This window comes from Capricornis sumatraensis, chromosome 10 (genome assembly GCF_032405125.1).
Source record: "Capricornis sumatraensis isolate serow.1 chromosome 10, serow.2, whole genome shotgun sequence".
Lineage (NCBI taxonomy): Eukaryota > Metazoa > Chordata > Mammalia > Artiodactyla > Bovidae > Capricornis > Capricornis sumatraensis.
In genome coordinates, this window is record NC_091078.1 from 101,637,217 (window position 1) to 101,653,490 (window position 16,274).

General features: G+C 56.2%; 2 protein-coding genes across 2 annotated transcripts in view; one reads left to right on the top strand and one right to left on the bottom strand.

Moving 5' to 3' along the window:
- Positions 1-2,670, top strand: part of PLXND1 (plexin D1) — a 49,141-nt gene extending 46,471 nt beyond the window's left edge. The window contains exons 33-36 of the mRNA XM_068983016.1: positions 259-406; positions 1,328-1,468; positions 1,647-1,721; positions 2,032-2,670. Coding sequence (XP_068839117.1) covers positions 259-406; positions 1,328-1,468; positions 1,647-1,721; positions 2,032-2,148 — 481 coding nt within the window. The 3' untranslated portion in view covers positions 2,149-2,670. The remainder of the gene's footprint in view (positions 1-258; positions 407-1,327; positions 1,469-1,646; positions 1,722-2,031) is intronic.
- A 4,425-nt stretch (positions 2,671-7,095) lies between these two features.
- Positions 7,096-16,274, bottom strand: part of H1-8 (H1.8 linker histone) — a 31,091-nt gene continuing 21,912 nt past the window's right edge. The window contains exons 2-5 of the mRNA XM_068983206.1: positions 11,438-11,697; positions 9,418-9,766; positions 7,630-7,694; positions 7,096-7,332 (exon numbers count right to left, since the gene is read on the bottom strand). Of these exons, the coding sequence (XP_068839307.1) occupies positions 7,096-7,332; positions 7,630-7,694; positions 9,418-9,766; positions 11,438-11,697 (911 nt within the window). The remainder of the gene's footprint in view (positions 7,333-7,629; positions 7,695-9,417; positions 9,767-11,437; positions 11,698-16,274) is intronic.

The window sequence follows — 16,274 nt, forward strand, 5'->3', positions numbered from 1 at the left end:
GGCGGGCAGCGAGGGCCGACTCAGGCCTCTCTGCCGCCCCTCCCCACCCCCTACCGGCTAGGGACAGTCACCAACCCCATTTGTGGAGGAGACACCAAGGTTCCCAGAGCTTCCATCCAGTCTCCGCTGGCCTCGGGAGCAAAGCCAGCCTGTCCTCTGGGCCTGCCGGCCTCCCTGGCCGAGCCTCCATCGGTGACCGCCTCCTCCGCGACCCACCCTCGGGCGGGGCTCACACCACTGCCTCCCTCTGTCCCCCAGCCTTCCTCTGCGCTTCTGGGTGAACATCCTGAAAAACCCGCAGTTTGTCTTTGACATTGAGAAGACGGATCACATTGACGCCTGCCTCTCAGTCATCGCTCAGGCCTTCATTGACGCCTGCTCCATCTCCGACCTGCAGCTGGGCAAGGTCAGCTGCTGTGGGCGGGCCGCCCAGTGCTGCAGGGACAGCGGACTTTCTGGGAGGGAACTGGAGGAGCTCAGATGTAGGGTGAATGGGGTCATCAGATGGGGGTTCTCCCGGAAACGGGCACCCACAGTCACAAACTCCAGGGCTGCAGCTGCCTCAGCTGTGCCCAGCACCAGCTCCTGAATCTTCAGGCCCTAGAGCCAGGCGGGGAGAAGCCAGGTGGGCGTGGAAAGCCCAGGTGGTCTGATACAGTGTTGGCGACCAGCCGGGCTCCAGGCAACAGCCCTGATGGTCAACAGCCGCAGGAGGAGACCCGAGATAGAGCGGACTGTAGGGAGAGGGCGCAGCAGGCCCGAGAGAGCCCGGCGTTCCAGGCCGAGGGGCTGTGAGTGTTCATGAGACGAGAGTTAGACCTGGCCCTGCCACTAGCCCGTGACTTTCAGAGACAGACCACAAAAATGGCAGAAAACGCCATCACCTCTCACAGGCTATCTGGGAGAGCAGGACACCCGTGACAAAGAACCAGGAGCGTACTTGGCACGCTTCGCTCTCGGGAGTAGGAAACACGTGCTGGGAAATATTCCACTGAGACAGCAGTCAGGCTTCCAGAAATCTTAGCCACCGAGACCCATAACCCTCAGCAAGGACTCAAACTAAATAGCCTGCGTGTCCAAGAGCTGGCATGAGCCCGTGCACTTTCCCCTCCAAGTAGGTCCCCCATGAGGTCGTCACCCTGAGAGTCGTGCAGAAAACCGGGCGGAGAGGATAGGAGTGGGGCGCCCCCGGTGCAGAGCCTGCAGCGCAGGGATGCTCGCTCAGGGGTGGCCCCGTGTGTGCGGCGGTGTCGACACGGGCTGGCCCAGGAAGAGCCTGCTGTCTCCACCCTGCGTCTTACTCCCTGGCTCCTGTCCGCCCACCCAGGACTCACCAACCAACAAGCTGCTCTACGCCAAGGAGATTCCCGAGTACCGGAAGATCGTGCAGCGCTACTACAAGCAGATCCATGACATGACCCCGCTCAGCGAGCAGGAGATGAACGCACACCTGGCCGAGGAGTCGCGGGTGCTGCCGGCCCCACGGGGACCTCGCCGGGAGGACGGGGGTGGTGGGCAGGACTCGACCGTCAGGGCTGGGGGCGGCGTGGGGCTGTGTACAAGCAGCGGGTCTTGACTGGGCTGGGCCTGGCTCGGACCGTGGAGTCTCCACCGCAGTCCAACTCCCGCCCCGTCTTTCCTCACAGAAATACCAGAATGAGTTCAACACCAACGTGGCCATGGCAGAGATCTACAAATACGCCAAGAGGTATCGCCCGCAGGTGAGCAGCCCCCAGCGTGAGGCCCGGGCACCCCCCGCCCCACGTCAGCCCTTCCCAGCCGCTCATGGAAACCCGGGGTGAGCGCGGGGCTCAGGTACTCCGGGCCCCAGGACAGCGGATTGTGCTGTGGGCGTGGCTGCCAGCACCGGGAATCCAGGCCGCGCGTGCACGTGCGTGTGCGCGTGAATCCAGGCCGCACGTGCGCGTGCGTGTGTGTGTGCTCCCCGCAGATGTGTGGTGGGGCCGGGGCGGGGGTGTCCTGGGCCCTGAACTAAATCCTCTGCCAACCACTCGCCCTCCACCGCCCCAGATCGTGAGCGCCCTGGAGGCGAACCCCACGGCCCGGAGGACACAGCTGCAGCACAAGTTCGAGCAGGTGGTGGCCCTCATGGAGGACAACATCTACGAGTGCTACAGCGAGGCCTGAGCCGGGGGGCGGCGGGCGGGCGCCCCCCCACCCCCGCCCTGCGTGCCTCCGACGCCGGCTGGGAAAGGACGCTGCACCAGGGGCTTTTTCTGAGCCCAGCAGAGGAGCCCCCGTCCCGGCCCCTCAGGCGCCGGCCCCTCCCACCTGCCCTCAGACCCCAGCTCCAGGCTGAGGCCTTGAACGCCGTCCACCCAGCACAGCCTGGACAGTGCCGCCCCCAACTCGCTCTGTCCCGGCCCAGCGCCACCGAGGCCGCCGACGGGCAAGGAGGGCCGCCTGGGCCCCAGGCCACAGCCAGAAACGCTACCTCATCCTGCCTGGCGGAGAGGGAGGCCCCGTGACCCAGCCCTCGGTTTGCTTCTGCTTCCACCACCAAGACGTTGCCCACCCCCGCCATCTCCGCTCGCCTGTGGAGGAGCCTGGCCCGCTCCTGGCTTCCAGCGGCTCCAGCGGACACCAGCGGAGCGGGCAGCGTCCACGGCCTGCGGGAGGCTCCCCGCTGTCCTGGGAGCCAGGCTGAGGCCGGGGGGGTGGGGGGGGCGCCGTCCCGGGGGGGGGCAGGGGCGGGAGGGGGTGGGGGAAGGGGGCTGAGTTGTACCAAGGCTGTAGCTGGGCTACGTGATCTTGCTGGAAGTGTTTCTAAAGATAGCACCACTTTTTTGTTGTTTTTTAAAAAGAAGCTTTTATATATTAAAGAAACTTATCACGCGCCAACTGTGAATAGCTGCCGCTAGTGCGGAGGCCCCGGGAGGGGCCCCCCCAGGGCTCCCAGCGCAACACTGGAAATGACTGTTCCAGGGGCGGGCGGACCCGGCAGAGACGCCCCGCCCCCAAACCCGGATCCCCGAGATCATCGCCCTTTCTCTTCCGTCGCAAGCGGCCGCCTGGGGCGGGCCTGGTCAGTGCCTGGACGGGCTGTGGCCCACGGGGGCAGGGCTGGAGGGGGAGGCCGGGACGCTCTGGAACCTTCTTTATAATAAAAGCCTGATGGAAAAACCTGCCGTGAGCTCCAGCCTTTATCCTGAGGTGGCCATGCTTGTAGCAGAAAGGAGGGCGGGGAGCCTGGCTTAGGACCCCGCCCAGCCCCCTTCGCGAGGGGCAGGCAGACACTGACTCTTGCTTCTGGGCAGCTCCGCGGGGTAACCACGCCCATGCCCACTGGCCGCCAGGACGAGGTCACAGCAGCTGTGTGTCACCTACCGCTGCCCCTAACCTGCTTACCCGTGTAACAGGCAGTGAGGAGAATGTGTCCCCATTTGACAGATGTAGAAACAGACTCTCAGCACAGGCGAGGACTCTCCCAGGTCTTGGGACAGGGAGGGCGCCACACCAGTGTGCTTCCTCCGGGCCGCGTGTCCACGGTGGCCCCCAGACTGCGTGGGGAGCTCCAAGCTGACCACCCTGAAAGAGACTGGATGTTTACATGCTTATCCTGAGTTTGTCATCAGTCTTGACAAATATGCTCGGGCTTCCCCGGTGGCTCAGATAGTACAGAATCCACCTGCAATGCAGGAGATCTGGGCTCAATCCCTCGGTAGCGAAGACCCCCTGGAGAAGGGCATGGCAACCCACTCCAGTATGCTTGCCTGGAGAATCCCATGGACAGAGGAGCCTGGCGGGCTACAGTCAACCCCGTTATGCAGATGAGGAAATGCAGACTGCTCCGGGCTGGTATAACCCTGGACTCCCTCACCACTGTCCTTGACTTGGGATCAGCAAATACCACAGAGACCCCCAGCCCTGCCTGCCCCCAGTTGGCTCTGGGCCTGAGCCGGGGCTAAAGATCACTGAGCCCCAGGAACGGTCACTAGAGGACCAGCCCCAAGTTAGAAGCGGCTTAAGTAAGTTTTTTTTCCTTTTAGGAAGGAGAAATAACCACACATATATATCAGGAGTAAGAACTAGGACAGAAACATATACAATTTAAACAAAACCCCACCAACACCAGTTCTAGAATTAATGAGCACAGCAAAGTGAGGAGAGAAAAGTAAACAATTTTTAGCTTTAAAAATAGCCTCTTCCTGTCGTGCCTTCTGGGTGGAGAGAGATTATCTTTTCAAATTTTCTATTCTGATCACTGATGCGTTTTTATTAAGCAGCAGATTTTCTAATGTGAGTTATTGACACATTTGATGGGTTTTTTCTTTTTTTTTTTGGTGGGGGGGAGATGTGATTCTAGAATGAATACATGTCTTCTGCAGAACTGTCAAGGAGGACAGGAAGCATGGAGAAAATAAAAGCCACCCTAACCCACTCGTGGTGTGAATCTCAGAGAATGTTGTCCCAAAGCCCAAATCGTGTACCCGTCTGGGCCGTCGGCAGACGGGTAGGAACTGGAATCAGGACGTGCTCCATCCTGCAAGCTGCCTTTTCCCCATGCGGCCTTTCGTCAGCACCATCTTTCTATGCCATTAAATATTCCACAGCCTGTTTTAATGCCTGATTAACATGCGAGTCCTCCTTGAAGTTTAAGGACACATTTGCGAGTGGAGGAAATCTCTCGCCTCTGGGGTCGTCTGCTCACCACCCCCAGTCCTTGCCTGGGCCCCCGGAGGCTTGCCTTGCGGCTCCAGGTGTCCCTTGGCTCCGTCTGTGGGCCACAGCAGGTGGGGGCTTCGGCGGACTGTCTGTCCTCAAGCCGGGGAGTAGGCTTTCCCGAGTCTCGTGGGTGCTCCATGCTGTCCAACCTTGGTCAGGTCGGGGCTCCTGGCCGGCCCCCAGCTCGTAGAGATGCCCAGTGATGCCCACCCCCAAGAGCCTGCCCGGGGTGCCTCCCTCAACTGGACCCCTTTCGTGGAAAGCGCCAGCCCAGTTCCCTGCCAGCTGCTCACGGTGCCCCTGGGGGCTCTGCCGGCAGCCCCATGACAGAGGCCCCAAGGAAGCTGCGAAGCCCAACAAAGCCTCGCGTGGGATTGGCAAGGCAAGGGCGGGGCTGAGAGGAGGGCAGGGAGGGAAGACGACGCTGGGCTGCCTCAGTTTCCCTTTGTGTCCATCTGCCCCTGCCAAGTGCTGTCCAGTTGACCTCTGATGCCCCTCAAATCCACTCTGTTGGTCTCCACCCCACTCCCTGGCTCAGCGGTCACCCCTCATCTGGACCATCTCTCAGCAGCCTCCTGAAGGAGCTGAGTTCTCACCCTACCAGGTGGGTGCCGAGCAGGTACTCGTGTGGACCCCACATTATGGACTCATCACTGACCCCTTTCTACACACACTCCCTCAACAAATCCCATCCACCGAGCGTAAACATCTACCTAGCATCCACCACTTCTGACCCTTCCCTCCGTGGCCAGCCACCCCTCAGCTGGACCACAGCAGGGGCTACCACCCTGGCTTCCCTTGTAGCTTAGACAGTAAAAGACTCTGCCAGCAATGCAGGAGACCCACGTTCGATCCCTAGGTCGGCAAGGTCCCCTGGAGAAGGGAAATGGCTACCCACTCCAATATTCTTGCCTGGAGAGTCCCATGGACAGAGGAGCCTGGCAGGCTACAGTCTATGGGGTTGCAGAGTCAGACATGGCTGAGGTACTCACACACACACACACACCGCCCTGGCCTCCTGTGGCTGCCCGTGTCCCCCTGTGGGCACTCAGCTGCTCAATGGCCTCAAATGGGCATTTATCAGAATTAAAACCCAAAGTTCTTACCCTGGCTCGCGAGGCCCTTCAAGATCTAACCCTTGTCCACCCTGTAGCTCTTGTTATAGTGTCTACTGCTGCATAACAAACCACCTCAGTACACAGTGCTCGTGTGTCTGTGATCAGGGCAGGGCTCGCGAGGGAAGGCCCGTCCTTGGTGTCAGTGGGGCCGCTCAACAGGGGCAGAAGATCCAATTCCTGGATGGCGCATGCCCAAGGGGGCCAAATTGGCGCTGGCTGGTCAAGGAGCTCAGTTGGGGCTGAGAACTGGGGTGTCTCGATTCTCATCCAACAGCTGTTTAGGCTTCCCCACTGCATGGCGGCTGAATTCTAAGCACAAGTGTTAAAAAACGGAAAAGCAACCCGCACACAGGAAGCAGAAGCTGCCAGTCTCTTGCACCCTGGGCCCAGAAGGTGTCCCAGTGTCATCTCCTCAGTACTCGATTCAAGCGGTCACAAAGCCCAGAATGAAGGTGCAGGGAGGCAGACTCAGCCTCTCCTCCCGCAGAGTGCCAGATATGCTTAAAAATAACCCTAGCCCTCACCTCCGCACCTCCGGCTACCGTCTCTGCTTGGGCTTTAGCCATTATGAACTGCCCTGAGTTCCGTAGCTCACTCCCAACCCAGGGCCCCTGCACTTCCACTTCCTTCTGCAGATTCCCGCGGGACCCACAGTCCTGCTCAGTGACCAGCCCAATGATCCATACTTCCTCTCAGCTCCTCTAATCCTTCCTCTCTGCAGCCACAGAGCTCCTTCTCAACACACATGTCAGTCTCTCCCGGCCTGTAACCCTCCCTGGCTGCCACTGCCCCCAGGATGCCGCCTGCCTTCCCTAGCCTACTCCGCCATGCCTTGCTGCCCCATCCCCACGGCCCAGGGCTCATGCCACCCCTCCCCGACTTGTGCTCCTCTCAAAGCCACAATTCGCCCCCGTCCAGTCTTATCCCACTGCCTGCAAGCCCTCCTCCCCTCATCTGTCTGGCAAACCCTGCTCACCCTTTCAAGACCAAAAGCTGCCTCCTCCAGGAAGCAGTCCCAGATCTCAGGTTGGACGAAGCACCTCTCCTGTGCCTCCACATGCCCCTGCATGCCTTTGGATCCCTGTTGCAGTCTGCATCTCCCAGGGCAGGAGCTTCCATCCTGTCCATCTGGGTCCATGCCCTGGATAGCCAAATCTTTAGACCTCAGCCTCCTCTTGCACCCATGAGTGGGGAAAAAAAGCTTTATTGATAAATAGGTTCTAGTGAAATAAACAGAGTGATAGTTTCTAGGGGAGTAAAAAAGTAGAATCTGCATCTCTCCACCTCGCCTCTAGCCCTCGGCTTCTGCCTTCTTGCTCGCCGCTTTGGACACTGAAGACTTGGTGGGGATGCCAGGCTTTCTCGGGCCCTTAGAGGCCTCAGTCTTCCCAGCCAGTGGTACAGGCTCCTTCTTGGACCCAGCACCCTTGGGAGGAACAGGGGCCTTGGCTTTGGGCCCCTCCCCAGCAGCCTCTTTAGGGACCTTGCCCCCCATCTTCTTTTTGGCCAGGGAAGTACTATTCTCACCCTGTAAGAAAGCAAACCAGGAGAAGGTGGCAGGGCTGGGCACACCACTCAGAGCCCATGAACTCAGGGTTGAAAGCCCAGCTCTAGGTTGCTTTCGACAAGTGCCCTCCCCTCTCTAAGCCTCAGCCCCCTATCTATAAGGTGGGGACGGTGATCTTCTGGGCACTGGAGGGCTGGGAGTGGAGGAAAGTGAAGTAGGTTACCCTCTTCTTATCTGACTCCCGCCCTGGGCTTCGGTGGGGACACTCGAGCTCTGGCCACTGGAGATCAAGACAAGGGAAGTCACCCCGACACCTACCTTGGTGACTGTGGGTTTTGAACTCTGACTTGCAGGCTGTGTTTTCCTGTGGGCCTTGGTATCTGCTGGAAGAGGGATGCCGTGTGAGACAGACATTTTTCCAGAGGAGCTGCCACTCGGCAGCAGGGTTGAGGGGCCCCACAGCCCGCAGCCTGCCCAGGGCCCAGTCCTCATGCTGACACTTGCAGGCTGTGCAACCTGGGACAAGTCGTTCAGCCTCTCAGCCTGGTGCCCAAGTCTGCCAACTGAAGGTCGCAGCCTCTCGCCCATGGGACAGCAGGAGGATTAAGTGAAGGAGGGCAACCATCCCTCATTCCATTCACAGCTCCCCATCCACCCACTTTATCTTCAACCCATCTTCCACGCGGTGGCCAGGATACATTTTTTAAAAATGCCTCAGGCCCTACCTGTCCCCTGTTCAGAGTCTTTCCATAACTTGATAAAAACCATCATGGAGAACAGTATAGAATTTCCCTACGAAACTAGGAATGAAACCACCATGTGACCCAGCAATCCCACTAGGAGGGCATGTATCCTGAGCAAACCATAATTCAAAAAGACACACGTGCCCGCCCTGTTCATTGCAGCACTGCCTACAACAATCAGGACACGGAAGCAACCTAGATGTCCACCAACAGATGAACGGATGAAGGGGCTGTGGTCTACCTATACCAAGGAATATTACTCAGCCATAAAAAGGAATGCATTTGAGTCAGTTCTGTTGAGGTGGATGAACCTAGAGACTGCCATACAGGGGGAAGTCAGTCAAGACGAGAAAAACAAATATATATTAATGCATATACACGGAATTTAGAAAACTGGGATCGATCCTTTTTGCAGGGCAGGAAGAGAAACGCAGACATAGAGAATAGACTTCTGGACACAGCTGGGGAAGGAGAGTGGGACGAACTGAGAGTAGCACTGAAATATACACACTGCTGTGTGCAAAATACATTGCTAGCGGGGAGCTGCTGTATAGTACAGGGGCGCGACTTGGTGCTGTGATGGCTGGAGGGGTGGCAGGGGGGTCACCAGGGAGGGGATACACGTATACATAGAGTGGATTCACATCGGTGTTCAACAGAAAAATATTGTAAAACAATCACACTCCAATTTTTATAGTTGTTTTTTTTTTTTTAGATTCGTAAGAAAAAAAGCACCTCGGGCCCTAACTGTCCCCTGTCCAGGGTCTTTCCGTGGCTCCGCACTGTCTTCTGGATCAAGTGCAGCCTCCCGCCGCCCTTCACGGCATCCCCTTCTCCCGCCCCCAGTGCACACAGACAGGACTATTTAGACTTCTCCACCTTTGGGCTTCCCTGTGGCTCAGATGGTAGAGAATCCGCCTGCAACGTGGGAGACCTGGGTATGATCCCTGGGTTGGGAAGATCCCCTGGTGGAGGGCATGGCAACACACTGCTGTATTCTTGCCTGGAGAATCACCCATGGACAGAGGAGCCTGGCAGGCTACAGTTCATGGGGTCACAGAGCTGGACACAACTGAGCGACTAAGCACAGCTCAGCACAGCCACGTCCTTCGTGCCTTCAGGCCTTTGCACAAGCTGGTCTTCTGCGTGGGCCACCTCCTCCAGGAAGCCTCCCCTGACCTCTCTCAGAGCTGACCCCTCCTCCCACCCCCACCAGCTACCCTGAGTTCTCTGTCTGGGTCAAGCCAAGTGTCTTCGGGCACATCGAGCAGACACCCCCTCCTCCCCAGAACTGACCCCTCCATCCATGCGGCCAGTGGTTGCCAGAAACCCCATCCCATGCCCACCCCATTCACACCCATACCTTGGCGGCTCCCTCTTTCTTTGACCTTCAACTTCCCGCCAGGCCCACTGGCACTGGGAGGGGCCTGAGCAGCCTTGTCTGGCCGTTGCGAGGACTTCTTGGCCTCACCCAGCCTTGCCTCTGGGTCCTTGGTCTGCGTGCCTTTCTTGGGGGCATTCTTGGCTGCGCCTGGTTTGGAGGGAGCTGCCCTCCCCTCTCTGGGCTTCCTGGCTCCTTTTTTCACCTCGCCTGGGTTGGCAGGGTCCTTCTTTGACTCACTCGGCTTCTTGGGGTCTTTCCCCTCAGCCTGACCGGGCATCCTGAGGGCTGTCTTCCTGGGTGGGATTTTCCTTTTGTCTTTGGGGACTAACTGGCGGAAGAGAGAATGGGATGGAACTGAGAGCAGAGGTCTGGGCATCTTCTGCCCCGACACCCTGCGTGAGGCTCAGAGAAGACCCCATCCCCAGGAAAGGGGTGAAGAAGGCAGCCAGGGGCTTGGGGCACAACCGCCTCCTAAAAGCCGGAAGCCAGCAGTGCATGCCACCCTGCCCGCACCATGAGAGGCGCCACCATGGAGGAGCTAAGGGACTCGAGAGAAAACTTGCCCAGCGCTCGCCCAGCGCTCTCCTCGCTCCCTGCGTAGGTGGTGGCACGCACCTCCCTCCCGCCCCTGCCCCTGGAAGCCTCACAGTCCAGCACGCACTGTGAGCCCTGACGCTGTCCTCTCATGCTAACCTGTGAAGCTCCTTTGACCGCCCCCACCCCCTAACACCTGCCCGTGGACTGTGGCCCTGACAACACCCCCCCTCCTTGCCTCATGCCACTGCGTCCCCAGGTCTCTTGGCCGCTTCCTGCTCTGCAGCTGAACATGGACGTGGAGGGCAGATGGGCCCCAACCCCAGCCGTGCAACTCGACCTATCTAAGTCTTCTCCTCCCCACTTGGGCCTCAGTCTTCCCATCTTTACAATGGGGTCATCAGGGAGGGTGTGAGCAGCAGGGGGATTGCAGGGGCCCCTGGCTCTGCCCTTCTAGAGCCCAGCTCTGATGACACTGCTCCCCAACATCCCTGAATGCTCATGGGTCCCCGTTACCCACCATGACCAGAAAACAACCCCCACTCCCAGCGCACACAAATCTTGACTCCATGGTACCCAAGACCCCCTTCCCTGCCTCCCAGCCCTTGGTCCAGTTTCCTGACTGCCTCCCAGTCACACACACCCCCAGCACCCCCTCTCCTGCTCCCCTTTCACCTCACCCTGTGCCCCTGGCCTTGCCATGGCAGCTGTCAAAGTTCAGACCCCACACTCAGAGTCCCAGGAGGGGGTCTCTCTGAGCTCAGCTAGCCTGTTCCCACAGGGACTGGAATGGGCAGTTTGAGAATGTTCCACCAAGGTCCACAGCAACTGTCAGAGGAACTGCTACATGCTGGGGCACAGCAGTGACAAGATGGATCCCAGGTCCGGGTCCCTGGGATCTGGGATCCGAGATGTCCCTGGTGGCAGCTGGCAGTCACCATGCTGTGGTTTGAATTCTGTGCCAAATTTGGTCTTAGCTCTGGGTGACTCGACCCTTTGAGGGAGGAGGACGTGCTGGCTCACAGAGGTGTCAGCCCTGGTTTGGAGACTGTGGGTCTGGAGCCAGGGAGCGTGGGGAGCAAACCCCAAGGCTGTGACCTTGAAGGGGCCAAGGCTGGATCTGGGCCGCCCCTGGTAAAGGAATTCCAGGAAGGGGTCACGGGCGCCAAGGACCCAGAAGTGAAACAGCTAAGACGGTCTCTGGTCAGGGGTCCCACCCAACAAGGAAGGAGGTGGGTGACGGGGCCGTTGGGGCTCAGCCTCCCTGGGGGGTGGGGGAGGGCGGGCAGGGGGGCGTCTGGGTGAAGACAGAGGAAGAAGAAGAGACCAGAGGAGAGAGGGAACAGCACCCAGAGCTCGGGAAGAAAGAGCTGGAGCTGGAGTTCAAGCCGGGGGCCAAGTTCGCCACACCACACCCAGGGGCCCCCTGGCACCTCCCACCTGCCCTCCACCACCCGGCACTCACTTTGAAGCTGCCGGTGGCCCCCTTGGCCTTGGAGTTGACGGGCCTGATGAGCAGCCCACGGTGCAGGCCTGTGGCCAGGGCCTGCTTCAGCAGGTGGTTGAGCCGGAGGGCATCCACCGTCGGGTACTTCTGCAGGATGTAGACCTTGATGGCCGCCACCGAGGTACCCCGGCGCCGCTCCCCAGCCTGCAGCGCCTCCAGCACCATGCGAAGCACCGGAGGGTGGCGGCGCGGTGCCCGGATGGTGCCCCGGGCCAGGCCTGCGGGGGGCAGGGCGGCAGGATGTCACCCAGGGCCCAGACTGCTGCAGGGGGTGGGCGGGGGACAGAAACTCACCCAGGGCCCAGACTGCTGCGGGGGTGGGGGGGGGGCAGGACGTCACCCAGGCCCAGACCGCTGTGGGGGGCAGGGGGCAGCAGGACTTCACCCAGGGCCCAGACGGCACCCCAGGCCAGGCCGGCGGGGGCCAGGGGCAGCAGGACATCACCCAGGGCCCAGACCGCTGCGGGGGGCGGGTGGGGGCGGCAGGACGACCCCAGGCCCCCAGCTGACAAACGCGCCCGGGGAAGCACCCGCTGGGTGCTGGCCAGTCCCCGCAGCCAGTGGGCAAGCAGCCCGGGGACTCACGTATGCGCTCCCCCAGCCCCACCCACCCCTGACCTTGGCCAGCCAGTCTCCCGGGGCCCGCCGTGGGGCTGGGCACACAACAGCCCTCCACGAAGGCTTATTAAAGAGCACTAAAGGGTCCTTTTAGTAAACAACACTGGGATCCCCTCCCTGGTGGCCCAGGGGTGAAGAGGCCACCTGCCAGTGCAGGGGACATGGGGTCGGCCTCTGGTCTGGAAGTAAGATGCCACACATCCCGGGCGCCTCAGCACTGGGTCCACGACTACAGAAGCCCGCGTCCAAGAGCTCGCGCCCTGCGTCAGGAAGCCGCAGCAATGAGAAGCTCATGTGCCATAACCAAGACCCAGCATGCCAAAATAACTCAAAAAAATAAAAACCCTACACCGGGCCAGTTGTCTAAATCCAACATTTTACAGGAAATGCAAGGGCCACATGAAATCAGTAAAACCCAGATATGAGGAACTCTCCAGGACACGTGATCCAGTGCCTTCTACAAATAAGCAAGGAGGAAAAATAAACGTGGGAAAGGCCCCAGAAAGGACAGATCCTATGAGACCCTTCAACCAGAAGCAATGTAGGAGCCTTGCTCAGACTCAGAGTATGATCTGAACAATCTGGGGGCAGAAAAGGCAACTAGACACATGCGGACACTGGGGTATTTGAAAGCAAGAGAGTTTCGGATAAGCGTCTACTTCTGCTTCATTGACTATGCCAAAGCTTTTGACTGTGTGGATCACAATGAACTGTGGAAAATTCTGAAAGAGATGGGAATACCAGACCACCTGACCTGCCTCTTGAGAAACCTATATGCAGGTCAGGAGGCAACAGTTAGAACTAGACATGGAACAACAGACTGGTTCCAAATAGGAAAAGGAGTACGTCAAAGCTGTATATTATCACCCTCCTTATTTGACTTATATGCAGAATACATCATGAGAAATGCTGGGCTGGAAGAAGCACAAGCTGGAATCAGGATTGCCGGGAAAAATAACAATAACCTCAGATATGCAGATGACACCACCCTTATGGCAGAAAGTGAAGAGGAACTAAAAAGCCTCTTGATGAAAGTGAAAGAGGAGAGTGAAAAAGTTGGCTTAAAGCTCAACATTCAGAAAACGAAGATCATGGCATCTGGTCCCATCACTTCATGGGAAATAGATGGGGAAATAGTGTCAGACTTTATTTTGGGGGGCTCCAAAATCACTGCAGATGGTGACTGCAGCCATGAAATTAAGATGCTTACTCCTTGGAAGGAAAGTTATGACCAACCTAGATAGCATATTCAAAAGCAGAGACATTACTTTGCCAACAAAGGCTATGGTTTTTCCAGTGGTCATGTATGGATGTGAGAGTTGGACTGTGAAGAAAGCTGAGCGCTGAAGAATTGATGCTTTTGAACTGTGGTGTTGGAGAAGACTCTTGAGAGTCCCTTGGACTGCAAGGAGATCCAACCAGTCCATTCTAAAGGAAATCAGTCCTGGGTGTTCATTGGAAGGACTGATGCTGAAGCTGAAACTCCAATACTTTGGCCACCTCATGCGAAGAATTGGCTCACTGGAAAAAGATTCTGATACTGGGAGGGATTGGGGGCAGGAGGAGAAGGGGATGACAGAGGATGAGATGGCTGGATGGCATCACCAACTCGATGGACATGAGTTTGAGTGAACTCCGGGAGTTGGTGATAGACAGGGAGGCCTGGCGTGCTGCAGTCCATGGGGTCGCAAAGAGTCGGACATGACTAAGTGACTGAACTGAACTGAAGGATGATATTGCTTCCGGTGTGCTAATGGCAGTGCAATTATTTTAAGAGATTCTCATCTTTTAGAGATAAATACCGAACAGTTTACAGATGAAATGCTAAGTGTGGCATTTACTCTGAAATAACGCAGTGGTGGAACAAGGGTAACCACGAGCTGTTAGCTGCTGAAATTGACTGATGGGTGCATGGGGCTGAGGGGGCGGGGCTGTCACCGTACCATCAGTCTGTTTTGGTGTCCTTTTGAAAGCTTTCATCATAACAAGTAACAAAAGAATTTCACTCTTGGGTATACACCCAGGAGAAAATAAAATATACGTCCACACAAAAATATACATACAAATGTTCACAGAAGCATTACTTTTGGTTTAGTCACTAAGTCGAGTCTGACTCTTATGGCCCCACGGACTCCTCTGTTCACGTGATTTCCCAGGCAAGGATACTGGAGAGGGTTGCCACTCCGGGGATCTTCCTGACGCAGGGATCGAACCTGCGCCTCCTGCTTTGTCTCCTGCTTTGCAGGTGGATTCTTTATGGGCTGAGCCACCAGGGAAGCCCCTTACATTATCTATAATAGTTCAAAAGCAGAAGCAATCCCGAAGCTCATAAACTAGTGAATGGATAAACAAGACGTAGTCCAGCCAGAACATCGTACAGCCAACAGGAGGAATGAGGTACTTCCTTGAAAAGATGATGCAGAGTGAAAGAAGGTAGTCACAGAAAAGTCACATATTGTATAATGTAGCTGATATGAAATGTCAGGAATGGGGAAATTGGAGCCAAAAAGTAGATTCGTGGTTGCCAGGGGCTGGGAGGCGGGTGGAGACGGTGAGTGACTACCACTGGGTACAGGTTTTTATTTAGAGGAGATGAAAATATTCTAACATTCACAGTAGAGATGGGCCACAACTGCGAATGTGCCGAAAGCCGGCACACTTTGAGTGGGGGAACTGCATGCTGTGGTTTACTGAGATGGCCCAATAAGCTGCTATTTTTAAACTGTTGCAAAAAAGAGTAGGACCCAGGTGAGGAGGGAGACAGTGTTAGAAGCTGTCAGTCACCACGAAGCACAGAAGAGTGGTTTACATGTGAAACCTAATTTAAACATGGTGATTAGAAATGTTGATTTCTGACCAATTTCTAAAAACTGAAGACTCAGAAAAGCAATCAAGTGGCTAATATCAATACACATACACGAAGGCAGATGTGCTCAGTTGCTCAACTGTGTCTGATTCTTTGCAATTCCAAGGACTGTAGCCTGCCAGGCCCCTCTGTCCAAGGAATATTCCAGGCAAGAATACTGGAGTGGGTTGCAATTCCCTTCTCCAGGGGGTCTTCCTGACCCAGGGATCAAACCAGCATCTCCTGGGACTCCTGCACTGCAGGAAGATTCTCTACCACTGAGCCCCCAGGGAAGCCCCTTTATATATGTATATATGTCATAGTAAAGTGGAAAGTAGAACTTTGTACATATACAGATTGCTGTATCAAAATCGCATGGGAACTATTAATATCAAACAGAAAACGACAATAGATACACACACACAAAAGAAAAAGTCACCCAAACACAACAATACGGGGCTTCCCTGGTGACTCAGTGGTAAAGAATCCACCCGCCAGTGCAGGACACGTAGGTTTGATTCCTGGTACGGGAGCATCCCACATGCCGAGGGGCAGCTAAGCCTGTGCATGGCAACTGCTGAACCCATGCGCCCTAAAGCCTGTGCTCCACGGTGAGAGTAGCCGCTCTAGTGAGAAGTCCACACTCCACAAGTAGAGAGTAGCCTCCACTCAGCGCAATTGGAGAAAGCCCTCACACAGCAATGAAGACCCAGGATAGTTAAAAACAGATAATAAAAAGAACAAAACCCACAACACTAGTCATCAAACCATGAGAGATAAAAGAGGGAAGAAAGAAGACCAACAGCAACAACAAATCCAAACAATTACAAAAACAGCAATAGGAATACATATATCAATAATTACTTTAGATGTGAAAGGATTAAGTGCTCCAACCAAAGACATAGGCTGGCTGAATGGATACAAAAACAATATCCACTTTATAAGCTGGTCTACAAGAAACACACTTGAGACCGAGGGACACACATAGACTGAAAGTGAGGGAATGGAAATAGATACTCCATGCAGATGGAAATCAAAAGAAAGCTGGAGGAGCTATCCTTTTATCAGAGAAAATACATGTTAAAATAAAGGTCGTTGCAAGAGACAAGGACGGACACAACATAATGATCAAGGGATCAATTCCAAAAGAAGATATAACAATTGTAAATATTTATGCACCCAACTTAGGAGCACCTCAGTACACACGGCAAACACCCATAAAAGAGGAAACTGACAGTCACACAATAATAGCAGGGGAAATTAACACCCCAATTACACCAATGAATAAATGATCCCGACAGAAAATTAATAAGGAAACACAAGCATGAAAAG